Source organism: Danio rerio, chromosome 10 (assembly GCF_052040795.2).
Source record: "Danio rerio strain M-AB ecotype USA chromosome 10, GRCz13ab, whole genome shotgun sequence".
Lineage (NCBI taxonomy): Eukaryota > Metazoa > Chordata > Actinopteri > Cypriniformes > Danionidae > Danio > Danio rerio.
Window position 1 is genome coordinate 15,055,281 of NC_141030.1, and position 15,164 is coordinate 15,070,444.

The following is a 15,164-nucleotide window of genomic DNA, read 5'->3' on the forward strand; positions in this document are numbered from 1 at the left end:
TTTGCACAGCAGATGCCCTTCCAGCTGCAACCCAGTACTGGTAAACATGCATACACACTCGTTCACACACATACACTACGGCCAATTTAGTTTATTCAATTCACCCATACCACATGTCTTTGGACAGTGGGGGGGCACCCAGAGAAAACCCATGCCAACACGGGCAGAATATACAAACTCCACACAGAAATACCAATTGTCCCAGCTGGGACTCAAACCAGCAACCTTCTTGCTGTGATATGACAGTGCTAACCACTGAGCCACCATGTCACTCTCACAAAAAAAAAATCACTGTTTTTTAAAAAGCCAGTTTGAGAAATTTTTTTCTGTGAGATTGATATTATTCATTCATTCATTTTCTTGTCCTCTTAGTCCCTTTATTAATCCGGGGTCGCCACAGCGGAATGAACCGCCAACTTATCCAGCTTTAAAAGTTTGTTAAAAAATGTAAAGTTTTTACGCAGCGGATGCCCTTCCAGCCACAACCCATCTCTGGGAAACATCCACACACACATTCACACACATACTCATACACTACGGACAATTTAGCCTACCCAATTCACCTGTACCGCATGTCTTTGGACTGTGGGGGAAACCGGAGCACCCGGAGGAAACCCACGCAAAGGCAGGAAGAACATGCAAACTCCACACATAAAATGCCAACTGAGCCGAGGTTCCAACCAGCGACCCAGCAACCTTCCTGCTGTGAGGCGACAGCACTACCTACTGCGCCACTGCCTCGCCCATTAATATTATTATTTAATTATTTTATTATTATTATTATTTTATTATTATTATTATTATTATTATTATTATTATTATTATTATTATTATTATTATCACCAGCAATCTAGCGGCTGCAGATCGTTGGTAAACACAATTCGCTAAAGAACTACAAATCCGCTGGTATATGGACTACAAGTTCCGTCACGCACCTCACACACAGCTGCTCCTGTTTCAGTTTGATTACACGCACATACACGCACTGATTATAGCACTATTTAAACGGCACACACACATCAGTGCTGAGTCTTGTTTAACTGTACTGTTAACTTTACAACTTTACAACCTTTCCTTACCTTGCCTTGTCATATTAGACACTTGCTTTGTTGTTTTTTTTATTGCCGTCTGCCTTTTTACCATCCACCTGTTTACTGACTTTGACTCTGGATTCCCTGTATACACCCGTTTGTACATAGTTGATCATTGCTTGCCTGAGTTTCCTGTTAATACACCTGCATTTGGATCTGCACCTCCATTGTCAGCATCCCAATCACATATCAATTAAAAGTATTGGTTTTTTTTTGTTTTTTTTTTGCTTGACTTAATGTACTAATCTTTTTTTTTATTTAAAGGATTACTAAAACATAAAGTAAAATAATAATAAAATAAATAACAAAAAAACATAATTAATTTAAAAAAATTCCAAATAATAATTTTTATTTTTTTCATTTTTAATTAAAAACAAAATTTTTGTTGATACTAAAAATAACACTGCTAAAGTTTGTAGTAATGGCTGATGTAAATGTATTTTTTATTATTTATTTAAAATTGTATTAAGTAATTGCAGCCTATAGGTAAACCTTTAAAAAACATTAAACATACTTAACAAATTAAAAACCCTTTAGTGTGCATAAGCTTTACAAATAAGGCTCATCCAATCAACCTATTTTTTTTATAACTTAAACATTTATGACATTATCTTTAATAGAACAGACATTCCAGTGCATTCAATGTGTAATTGAAAGCTATTTTTATTTATAATTACGTCCATATAGCCAGTAATATTCTTCACCATACAAATAGAACAGAACAGAACAGAACAGAATTGGATACTGAAGGGAACTGACAGGTCAAATTCATGTCGCTTGATTATTCCGACAATTATAACAAATCCTTCTATTTATCGTTTGGATGTGTTAAGGCTGCTGCTATTTTGCTAATGTGATTTGTTGAGTTTATGAGAGCCTGCAGGAATGTCAATCTCATGCTGCGATCGCACCTCTATATTTGACAAAGTGCTCATGCAGCTGATTTTAGAAGCACTTCATCTGGCTAAAGAAAACCAATGAGCCCAAGAGTCCTGCCAAAACCACACTTAGGTGCTCTGTTTAACTAACAGCTAATAACATCTCACAAGATCCAGAGATGCTCTTAGGGTCAGGGGTCATCTGTCCTTATCATCATTAACTCAAACTGAATAGCTATATATATATATATATATATATATATATATATATATATATATATATATATATATATATATATATATATATATATATATATATATATAGTTGAAGTAAGAATTATTAGCCCCTCTGAATTATCAGACCGCTTGTAGATTTTTTCCCAATTTCTGTTTAACAGAGAGAAGATTTTTTCAACACATTTCTGAACATGATAGTTTTAATAACTCATTTCTTATAATGGGTTAATTTTATCTTTGCCATGATGACAGTAAATAATATTTTACTAGATTTTTTTTCAAGACACTTCTATACAGCTTAAAGTGACATTTAAAGGCTTAATTAGGTTAACTAGGCAGGTTAGGGTAATTAGGCAATTTATTGTATAATGATCGTTTGTGACTATCGAAAAATATAGCTTAAAGGGGCTAATAGTTTTGTCACTAAAATGGTGTTTAAAAATTAAAAACTGCTTTTATTCTAGAAGAACTATATAAACAATTCTGTTTAACATTATTAGAAAGAAACCAAGACGGTGATGTGTTTATTGATTTGGTCTTGCAACCTACTAAAAACTTTGTTAAATAAAAGTAAAGTAATACAAAGTAATTTATTATTGGCCTTCAAAATTATATTTCCATGTTTGCCAATGTAAGAAATAAAAGACAAAATGCTGTGATAATATGGTAATGTGGGCGAAGCAGTGGCAAAGTAGGTAGTGCTGTCGCCTCACAGCAAGAAGGTTGCTGGTTCGAGCCTCGGCTCAGTTGGCGTTTCTGTGTGGTGTTTGAGTGTTCTCCCTGTGTTTGCATGAGTCTCCTCCGGGTGCTCCAGTTTCCCCCACAGTCCAAAGATATGCGGTACAGGTGAATTGGGTTGGCTAAATTGTCCTTAGTGTATGAGGGTGTGTGTGTGAATGTGTCTGTGGATGTTTCCCAGAGATGGGTTGTGGCTGGAAGGGCATCCGCTGCGTAAAAACTTGCTGGATAAGTTGGTGGTTCATTCCGCTGTAGCGACCCCGGATTAATAAAGGGACTAAGCCGACAAGAAAATGAATGACTGAATATGGCAATGAAACAAAAAATTACTTAACTGGAAAAACTACAGCAGTTACCAGAATTGATCTCATATGAAGCAAGAGCTCGTGATGACATATGATGACATGTGCAGATGTTGTGGTGGTGTCCCATTTCTTAGAGATAAATTTTAAAGCCCTTCACCTTCACAGTCTGTTTTAAGGGCCAAGGGGAAGAGGAAGGGGTAGGGGTAGGAACACAAAAATAGGTTTGGGATTGGGCCTAAGTGAGTTTTCGAACATTGCCGAAATGGCGGAACTACCAATAAAATATAGGACACTCAAGTTTAAAAAAATTACATATTAATATATATTGATGTATCTTAAAACCCAGACAACGGGTATATATGAAGAGTTCAGATGCAAAAAACTCTAAATGCCGTCTTTTAAAATGAAAAACTCTTAAACTAGGAGTCTGAGAAAAATGCTTATTTTCAATGAATATTTCAGATGGCACTAAGAGGTTTTTGCCTCTGAATTCAGAACTTCACAACAAAAAAATATGGCAATTGTAGTCAGGGGAGGAAAATAGGCCCATAAGTCTGGTGGTGTGCTCAGATAATATACTCAGCCTTAAATAGTCTAAATCAGGGGTCACCAATCTCGGTACTGGAGGGCCAGAGTCCCTGCAGGATTTAACTCCAACTTGCCTCAACACACCTGCCTGGGTGTTTCAACTATACCTAGTAAGACCTTGATTAGCTTGTTCAAGTGTGTTTGATTAGGGTTGGAGCTAAAATCTTCAGGACAGCGGCCCTCCAGGAACAAGTTTGGTGACCACTGGTCAAAATAGTGGAGTTTCTGCATCAAGACAGTATATATTGTATGAAATCTTACAGAATATTTATGGAATAAATCATATGGGAATAATGGTAGAATATGTATAAATTCCTGCCCATGTTGGTATAGACGGGAATCAAGAGGTGGATATGTTGGCAAAAGCAGCATTAGGGAAAGAGGAGGTGGAAATAGAAGCCCCACTGTGCCAAACTGAAATAAAAGTATTATTAATAATGCAATTATCAATCTTTGGCAAGAGTCTAAGGGAAGACATTTTTATATCATCCAATCAAAAGTGGGGAAAGAAAGGAGGGTAAATGGAAACAGGAAAGAAGACACCGTTATAACTAGGCTCTGTATAAGTCACTCTAATCTTAATTGTTTCCTGTTCATGATAGGGAAATGTGAAACAGACTGACGCAGTCTGTGCCGAAGAACAAAAACATGAGCATGTGGCAATAAGCTGTAAAGCATATAGAAGAGAGAGAAACCAGCTTGTTAGAAAGTTAAGAGATTTGGAAATTAATCTCATCTCAGTTGAAGGCATATTTTAAAATACACAGAGGCAATAAAAGGTGTATGATTGTCTATTTAAATTTTGGAGGAGTACAAGTTTAATAATTTTTTTTTTAAAGCTGGTTTGCCACCCACTATTAAACTAAGAAGAAGAAGAAGAAGAAGAAGATGAAGAAGAAAAAGAAGAGTAAGTGAGTTTGTTTGATGGAGTGGACTCAACCTCATGGTTTCCCTATCACTACCGGCTTTCTCCTGCTTGTCCTATGTTGAGAACTACTTAGTTTTAGCTCAACTAAAGGACTTTTTCATTTTCACCTAACTGTTAAGTTAGTTTTATGTTCACTAATTAGCACTGGTACTAAATCACCCTTACACCTGAAAAGTACATTAAGAACAATATTCAGACCAAAAGATCATTTAGGTGGGGCACCATTTTCTGCTGAGCATAAGTCTTCGTCAGATGAACTTCATTCACCCAGATTTAAACTTGATCAATCATTGCTTTGCACTCAAATTTTCATCAAATAATAAGTTCACTTGAATGCACTAGGCTCTATTTTATTGATATAGGCACAAAGTCTAAAGCGGAAGGCGCAAAAGCATTAAGGGCATGTCCGAATCCACTTTTGCTATTTTGAGGACGGAAAAATGTTCTCTGCACAGTGGTGCATGGTCTAACAGGATTATGATTATCTTCTTAATGAGTTATAGGTGTGTTTTGAGAATAAACCAATCAGAGTCTCATCTCCCATTCCCTTTAAGAGTCAGTTGAGCTGCACCATGGCGCATTCGCTACTTGGACTTTGTAGTGGGAAAACTGAATGCTTCACCAGCGAGTTAAGTGGTTATACAGACCATCTCCAGCGCAAGGATAAAGAATGAGCTTCCTTCAATTAGCCTTTACTTTCACTTTCTCTCTTTCGAAGATAAGGAAGCAAGATGTACGTACTCTGCTGAAGACATCAATTAGTCTACATAATTAATTTCATTTGTTAAGATTTGATTCAAAACTATTTCTAAATTAATTTCAAATTTCCAGCAAACAAATAAATGAACAATAATAACAAAGTGTGGTCAAAAAACTTTTGGAGTTATGTCCAAAAACGTGCTATGCCCATATGGTTTAAAACAAATTTAAAGCTAGACAAATCTAAGCTTGTTTTTAATAAAACAAATATAAATAGGCATAGGTGGCACGGTGGTGCAGTGTATAGCGCTGTTGCCTCACAGCAAGGTCACTGGTTCGAGCCTCGGCTAGTTCAGTTGGCATTTCTGTGTGGTGTTTGCATGTTCTGCCTGTGTTTGTGTGGGTTTCCTCCAGGTGCTCCGGTTTCCCCCCAGTGCAAAGATATGCGGTACAGGTGAATTGAATGAACTAAATTGTCTGTAGCGTATGTGTGTGAATGAGAGTGCATGGGTGTTTTCCAGTGATCGGTTGCAGCTGGTAAGGCATCCTCTGCATAAAACATACGCTGAATACATTGGCGATTCATTTTGCTGTGGTGACCCCTGATAATTAACGGGACTAAGCTTAAAATGAATGAATAAGTAAATATGCATATAATAAAAAAATACTAATAATAATAATATTATACAAAAGCAAGTTGTTGCAAATAAACTGAAAAAGATGAAGGCATGGAGGCAGTGGTTTTTAAATTAATGTAGAAAGTGTTATTTTTTTGTATTTTATTATTATTATTTTTTTCATGCTGTGTAAAGATATTCTGTGTGTATTAAGCAATGTGAATGCCTTTAAGGCGCACAACAATCGCACTCTGCGCTGGACTTTAGACCTGCTTTCAGCTGGTCTATTGCACAGTCCATTTAGGTTTCTTAAAATAGCAACACAACAACAATGCACCTTAACGCATCTCTTTTCTAGACTGGAACACCCATGAATCCACAAAGTGGCGCAAATGGATTTGCTATTTAAACAACAAGGCAGAAAGCGGGGCAAACACGTCTTGCGCCTTCTTGCGCTTGGTGTACAATAGGGCCCACTGACTTTCTCAAAAAAGCTATTGAGAAAACAACTTTAAAGGTTGTTTTAGGTTTGTTAGTTGGTGTGTTTTTTTTCTAACTGAATACAGCACATGTGGAAATTATAAATAATAAAAAATGTGTATATATTATAATTTGTCTACTGAAGTGTTTATTTTATTTAGTACATGCCAAAATTCTGTTGAAACCCTCAGAGGATACTTGTCAATCATCCTTTTTTTCTCGAGATTCTCCCGTATTTTACAATTTTATACCAATGTGATCCTGTAAAGGTATTTTACCGTATTACTATTCTTTTAGTTAAGGGTGGAAATAAACATTAAAGAGACGATCCTCCCTATGTGCAACCCATACCACTAAACACCCAGGGGATGCCCCTTGCTCTTAAATATGAATCTGTTCTGTGCTTTCATTTATTTAGACATGAAAACATTTTGAAATACAAATAAAAACAGTGTTATTTCCTTCTTTTTCAATTTCAGGCGCCCTTGCCCTCCCTATGCAATCCTTAAAATAGTCTGTTTATGTAGGGGTGCGTGACTGTCAGACGTGCTGTTTCCCCAATGGATTCTGTACACACAATTTGAAGCAGAGTGAATGTGGAGAGTCTGGGTTTTAGGTGCTTGATGAACAGACATATACTGAATAATAATGATAATAATAATAATAATAATAATAATAATAATAATAATAATAATAATGATAATAATGATATTTATTATTATAATTATAATAATAAAAATAATACATAAAGCTGCAAGCAGTAATTAACGGGGTTCAAGCATGTTAACAGTGTAAGGTTAATTAGCAGTTAGGAAGCCTATAAGTAGTTCATTAGACAATGAAATATATGATTAGAGTATTAGAGTTTATAGATTGAGCTAACATAGTCCATCATGCCTCACTGAGTTTCATTCTGATAGGCCATTGTTAACTGTGTTTATTGAGTGCTCAAATTTAATTGGCCATTGGTTGTCATTTTTTATAGTGTGTCAATCTTTTTTGAGCAAATACACTGCATTCCAAACCTCAAGTTGATCCATCTAGTGGCTAAAATGGTAATTGAAACATTATTGAGGTTCTATAGACATTATAGCGCCACCTATTGCCCGATCTCCACAAAATTTTGCATGTTTGTTAACATTAACATGCCACATGTTCTGAGTTTTCCTTATGGGTTTACAGGCATGTAGGTTCATGTGGACACGCACCTTTTGTAAATGAACTTGTTAGAGCTATCCAAAGTGGAAAGTTCAACTTTTTTGGATAATTATTGATCTGCTTAGTCCAGAGATTCTAACAACGCTGGTTTCATTGTGATTATGCAAAAAAAAAAAAAAAAAACAGGGACTAGTTCACAAAGTAGATTTTTCATATTTTTATATATATTTAAAAAAAAAATAACCGAGTTTCGTTACGATTACTTATCGTTAAACCAGTTTAATGGCTGCTCAATATTAATTGAATAATGGCAGCCATGTTATTTGAGATATGCCAATGTACTTATAGTATGTCATAACAACTTGGTCAAAGACAATTTGGTCAAGGCCAAATTTCAAGCTGATTGGATTAATGGTTGTAAGGTTAGGGTCAATTTATGGTTTTTAAACCTGATAGTGCCAACATGTGGCCAAAGTCAGTGCATTTTGCACTGTGACCTCAAATTGACACTACACATGTTTGCAGCAAATTTGGTGATGGTGTTTCATTAAGTTCAAAAGTTAAAACTTTTTTTTTTTGATACTTATTACTATTCAGTGTCCAGAGACCATTTCAGAGCTGTTTTGGTTCAGATTTGTAGTAGGTTTCAGACAAATCACGATGTAGCTGAAAACTTTTCAACGTACGGAAAATCTGAGTGACTCCACTTTTGTTCGGGCTCACCCAAGGATTATAAATATCTAAGTTTTTTGATTCTACAACAAACGGTGTACAAATGGTGGCCAAAAATGTCTAAAATGTTGGTTTTTAATGCCATAGCGCCACCTATAGTTTGATTTGGCTGATTTTTGTTGAGCATGTAGTGTACCGGAATACTACCATCTGACCAAGTTTCAGCTCTCTAGGCCTTATGGTTTGGTCTGAGCAATAACTTTGGCAGAAAAAACAATAATAAGAGCAAAAATGAACAAAAACAATAGGGTTTCAGCGATTTGCGCTTGAACCCCTAATAATAATGGGGGTGACGCAGTGGCACTGTAGGTAGTGCTGTCACCTCACAGCAAGAAGGTTGCTGGTTCAAGCCTCGGCTGGGTCAGTTGGCATTTCTGTGTAGAGTTTGCATGTTCTCTCTGCGTTCGCGTGGGTTTCCTCCATGTGCTCCGGTTTTCCCCACAAGTCCAAAGACATGTGGTATAGGTCAATTGGGCTGGCTAAATTGTACGTAGTGTATGAGTGTGAATGAGTGTGTATGGATGTTTCCCAGATATGGGTTGCAACTGGAACGGCATCCGCTGCATAAAACATGTGCTGGGTAAGTTGGTGGTTTATTCCGCTGTGGGAAGAGGTCAAATTTGTCATTTTACTGTTAATCACTGGTTGTCACCTTTAATCCTGTAGATAAGCTTGTGCAAAATCGTTTCTGACTTTTATATAGAGTTCTATGGAGTAAAACGCTCTTTTTACTAACGTAACCCTCGGGGAACGGAAATGCTATCAGTGGATTTTAATCCACGAATGGGGATTTTGTTTCAGAAAGCCAATCATCTAAGAGAGTATATAACGGGCCAATGAATGCCAAATGAGTTGGCAGTGTAAGCTTGCGCACCTGGAGCTTATTGCCAATTAGCTCCGCATATAAGGGAAAGCAAGGAAACACCATCCTTTTAAGCTGAAGAGACTGACACTTACAGCTAAGGAACAGTCATTATGGCGATGCTATATAGCATTTCCATTCCCCTCGGGGAATGAGGGTTACTTTAGTAACCAGAGCATTCCCCTTCGGGTGGGGAACTTCAATGATATCAGTTGATTTTAATCCACGAATGGAGAAATGTTTGGAAAACGCCATAATGACTGCACCTTAACTTCGCCTCCGATGAGAGGATATCCAGGCATAGCGTGATCGCTCCTGCATCAAAGAGAGGCGCGGTCTTCCAACATGATCCCTGGTCCTTACTTATCCCACTTCAAAGGAGTTTTACTGATTTAGATTTTTTTTTTTTTGGGAGTCGCAAGCGTCTAGATAATTCTAGGAAAATACGACAGTACGTTGGGAATCTCAGGGGAAGCAACAGCATCGATCTAGGCTTCCCCGAATCGCGCTAATATCAGCTGAACATTAGCAGATGCCGGGCGAGCTGAGACATGCGGCGAGAGCGAATACCCCCATGCAGTTGATATACACCACCACCACCTTGCTGTCCATCCTGACCAGCACATGCTGCTCCAGCACCGAAAAAAAAACAGTGGAGAGCGAGGAACACTGCCAACAGCTCCAGACGATTGATATGCCAATGCAACTGGGTTCCTTTCCACAGGCCCGCAGCTGCTTGCCCGCAGCACACAGCCCCCCAGCCCGTGTTGGAAGCATCTGCTGTGACAACAACATGACTGGACGCCTGTCCTAGAGGCACTCCGGCCTGTAGGAACGAGGGGTCGATCCAAGGGCTGAGGGCGCGGCGACACAGCGCAGTAACAGTGACTTAGTGTGCGCGTGCGTGCCATCGTGAAGCCATTGCTGGAGTGGTGTCATATGGAGTAATCCAAGCGGCATGACAGAAAAAAAATCAACCAGTCGTCGAGATAATTGAGTATGCGGATGCCCGCAAGCCGAAAGGGCGCTAAGGCACCCTCCACGAGCTTGGTGAGGACCCGCCGAGACAGAGAGAGCCCGAAGGGGAGGACTTTGTATTGCCAAGCTCGACCTTTAAACGCAAACCGCAGAAACTGACGGTGGTGAGGAAGAATGGAGACATGGAAATATGCGTCCTTCAGGTCTATTGCTGCAAACTAATCCAGAGGACGAACGCACCGGAGGATACGCTTCTGCAAGAGCATTAATAACGGCAGCTTGTGCAGACAGCGGTTCAAAACGTGCAGATCTAGGATTGGCCGTGACCCACCGCTCTTTTTGGGCACGATGAAGTGCGGGCTGTAAAACACGCTCTCCATCTCGGCTGGAGGGACCGGCTCAATTGCATCCTACGCCAGGAGGACATCAATCTCCTCTTACAAGACAAGGGCGGACAGGGGGCTGACCCTTGTGAATACACACCCATAAACTTGGGGGGCCGTTTCGCGAACTGAATCGTATAGCCGAGTCTGATTGTTTGTATGAGCCACCGCAAAGGGCTAGCCGCGCTAACCAAGCAGGCTGTGCTCTCGCTAATGGACTCATCGCTACAATCGCTGATGTACCAGCAGTGGGGCAGCGCGGAGTGGGTGTGCTGATCCGCGGAGCGCAAGGGTCCCGCTGAAGAGCTGGAGGCGAGAGATTTGTTCTCACTCCGCACCCAAACTCCAGAGGGGAGACTTGAGGGGTGGGAGAAAGGAGACCGTCCTCCCAGCGCTCGTGAGCCACTGGCGAAATGCACCGGACCTGCGAGCTAGAAGCATAGCATCCCAGACTGGCAGATTTCGGGCTGTCATATCCGGGGAAGTGGAAAAGTACTCTTTTATTGATGTTTTCATGGCAGTAAAAAGTGCCGTTGGAAATGGGGCCCCACCCTCCAGCGGGGTAAGAGCAAGTTCCCTCTTCTCCAAATGACCTGTTCCAGGGACGCTTCGCGGTCCATTTACCGAACTTAGCGGCGCTCTGGGCAGGGGGAGCTGCCTGCTTTCGAGGTGCTCTACACGCTCGTTTCGCCGGAGGCGTGTGCGGGGGCGGGGCAGCTCTTATAGGCAGGCGCCTTCGGCGAGGAGCAGCAGATATCGATGGTTCGGCGGGCAGAGCGGGCTTACGGTCTCGCCGATAGGTGACATTACTCATCGCATAGTCGGATGCGGTGCGAAGCTCACAAGCCTAGGTTGGACCGACCCTCGGGCAGCTCGGCCAGCACCTGCGCTTGGTAGCGCTGGTAGGTGGCCATCGCTTGCAAGGCGGAAGCAGCATGGCCCGCACCCTTGTAAGCTCTAGCTCCGAGGGAGGCACATAACTTACAGGCTTTGGACGGGAGACGAGGCGGACACCACCAAGAAGAGGTGCCACACGGACAAAGATTGACCACAATCGTGCGCTAGACCTGAGGAATTGCCTCATACCCCCTTGCTGCTACACCATCAAGTGTGGTGAGGGCTGAGGGACACGCAGCACGGGCAGAAAAAAGTGCCCTCCAAGACTGCGCGAGCCTACTGTGCATCTACGGGAAGAATGGGACGAGAGGCTTAGAAGGTTTTGCCCTCTGGTCCTCTACGTAGCATCCATCTAGTCGGTCTGGCCGCGGAGCTGGGGGATAAACCATCTCCAACCCACGGCCAAAGCAACCAGTCTGGTCCCCGGTGTCATTGAACGTAAGGGCTACCATCTGTTTAGACGGATCGCTTCCTCCGCTCGAAGCTTGGATGGAGCGCTTGGAGGAGCGGGAGGTCCGCGGGCCCAGAGGCGACGGATTATCTCCCACTGGAACCCTCAGATCTGCCCGGGTGCCCGCTTCACTGCAGGGGACAGCTGGGGTGGTTCGCCCTTTTGCAAAGGCTAGGCGCGATCATAACTACGCAACAGTCATGGCATCGCAATGACGACATGAACTGCCCGCGAGCACCACATTAACATGTTGGACCACCAGACATGCAACGCAGTGCTCGTGCCCATCATCCGGGGACAGGAAACCACCGCATCCAGAAATGCACGGTCGGAGCGCCATCCTGAAAAGGACATGCTGCACGACTGTGTTTCTCTTTTTGTGAAGTTGCAACTTTATACGCACAGCTCTGGAGGACCGGACCCAAAGAACGCCAGGCAAGGGAGAAACCCAGCTCGACCGTCTGCCGATGCTATACACACTCTGGACCTGGAGAATGCTCTCGTTCGCTCGAAATCGCAGGATCACAGCAGGAGGAACCCTCATCGACTCTCTCAGAAGGCTGTAATAGTTTCTCAAGTGAAAAGGATGGCGTTTCCTTGCTTTCCCTGTGCTTATATGCGGAGCTAATTGGCAATAAGCTCCAGGTGCGCAAGTTTACACTGCCAACTCATTTGGCATTCATTGGCCCATTATATACTCTTTCAGACGATTGGCTTTCTGAAACGAAATCCCCATTTGTGGTTTAAAATCAACTAATAGCATTAAAATTCCCCACCCGGACAGGAACAGCAGTTTATAGCATGTGTGCATAAATGCACTTATGTTTATTGTGATTTTCTCAGATCATGAAAAGTGTGTAAAAGTCTCACTCACTCACACATGCACAATGACAGTAAGAATTTAAAACAGTAGTGTGGATATGGATAATTTTTAAATGAAAATTCATTATCATCTGGATTGGTGTAGCCTATGTTATGACTATACTTGTTGAGAAACATTGTTGTTAACTCATTGGTTATATATTGTAAGTAATTAGATAATTCTGTCCGTGGAATTTGTACATACTTGGAAGCACAGTATATGCCAATCTAGTGCTATCAAATACATTCTGTAACAAAAAATAATATAGAGCAACAAGCAATATCTGATGATTCATCAAATTTTAAGTGCTACATCATGATACTTTAAACTTTTCTAATTTTGTGTTATAAATTTATTATAATAGTTTTATAAATCTAAGGTAAAAATAAAACACATGAATTATCTGCAGTATCATTTATCTGAAATGGTTGGTTCAAGGATCTCTATAAACTTTACTTTGTGAGTTAACTGTGTTGTGATTGGTCAAATAAAAAATCTTTTACATCTCAAAAATAAATCTGAATTACCAAATTACCAAATCTGAATAAGTTGCAATATTGTATATTGTGTCCTGTCACTAACATATAAAACACATACGCGTTTTTTTTTTTTTCCAGGCCTCAACAACAACAACAACAACAACAACAACAACAAGAATAATAATAATAATAATAAATTAATTACATTTATACAGCGCTTTTATGAACACTCAAAGATCTTTACACATTTTTAGGGGGAATCTCCTCATTCCCCACCTGAATGATGTGAATGCAGCCATATTGCACCAGACCGCAAACCCCAGACCAACTGATTGGTGGAGAGGAGACAGAGTGATGAAGCCAATTATGATATGGGGATGGTTATGAGTCCATGATGGACAGAGGTCAGTGGGCAAATTCAGCCAGGATGCAGGGGTTAAACCCCTACTCTTTTCGAATGAAACGTAAAAGGTTTTTTAATGAACACAGGCAGTCGGGACCTCAGTTTTAAAGTCTCTTCCAAAAGACGGTGCTCACTGAGCAATATAGAGGTTCCTTCACTATACTGGGGCGTTGAGCATTACCTGCTAGCCTCACTAGCACTACTTCCGGCAGATATTTAGCACTTCTATGTGGTCTCACATCCAGGTACTAACCAGGCGCAGCCCTGCCGAGAGCTAGCTGCCAGCTGACTATAACTGCATGGTTTGAGTGTCAAAGTACACATTAATTTGTGATCCATTGAAGATCATAGACTGAAATCATCAAATGTATTGCTAATAACAATCCATTTTAGACAGTTCAGAAGCATTTCTTCGTCTTTCTTTCTTTCTTTCTTTCTTTCTTTCTTTTATTCACAGAGGTTATTTATTCTCAGTTTCACTACTTGCTGCCCACACTGATGTTTCTCTACTTATCATGCCAGAAAATAAAAGTTCCAACCACAGCTGGTTATAGCCAAACCAATATTTATCTACGCATATCTCAAAAATGATTGTATTAAAATATGATTGCCGTTATCCAAATAAAAACAAAGGCAGCTCAACTTGTTCAGATCAACTCTTTACACCCCCTGTCAGAAGCCTGAGAAATCTGGATGGTGGATTTAAAGACTTACACGCTTGTTTTCAGTCAATATCTTCATGCAAGACTGCCAATCAGTGTTCAGTTCCCTTTGTTTCAGCCTACCAAAATCCACATCCAAAAAACGATCCCTGATGATGATAACAGCGCTGAGGTGTTTTGAATTCTTTTCTTGATCTCAATATGGCTTAAACTTTATTGCCGTGGCCCTATCAGCGCTCTGAGGAATGATTGTAGTTTGAATCCTGTTAATAGTGGCACCGAGTGAAGCATTTACAGAACGCAGGCCCCCCGTTATTGTACTGGCAGAGAGTTTGAGATTCGCCGTCTGACATTTAACATGGATGTCCTGTGCTCTGCTCTCTGTTCCAGTAAGATGAGAAGAAAGTACGATTAATTTTCTCTGCAGGGCCAAAGCAAGCAAGAGGAAAAGAAGGGAATGAGAGAGAATGAGAAATGATTGGAAGTAAGTAATAAAGTAGAGGATTACCGTATTGCCGTTTTCAAGCCATGTTATCGAAGGGATAGGGTTGCCAGTGGCGTTGCACTCTAATGTGACCTCTGATCCAATCTGAACTCGCTTTTCCTTGGGAACTTTCAGTATCTTGGCAGGAGCTTTAGGAAAGTCAGGGACAAAATATGAAGAAATAGAAACAAATATATATACAGTCAAGCACAACACATCTATCTAAGTGAATTAATAATTACATCCAACGAA

The 15,164-nt window shown here is 40.6% G+C and overlaps 1 protein-coding gene across 3 annotated transcripts in view; it reads right to left on the reverse strand.

Annotated features, from left to right (window-relative positions):
- musk (muscle, skeletal, receptor tyrosine kinase) overlaps window positions 1-15,164 on the reverse strand; it is a 102,235-nt gene that overhangs the window by 41,203 nt on the left and 45,868 nt on the right. For 2 of the 3 annotated variants that reach the window (XR_015500253.1, NM_001004503.2), the window contains 1 exon segment: window positions 14,937-15,061. Coding sequence is in view for 2 of the 3 variants with exons in the window: in NM_001004503.2 (NP_001004503.1) it covers window positions 14,937-15,061 (125 nt within the window). In the remaining variant the exon portion in view is untranslated. 3 annotated transcript variants of the gene reach the window in all.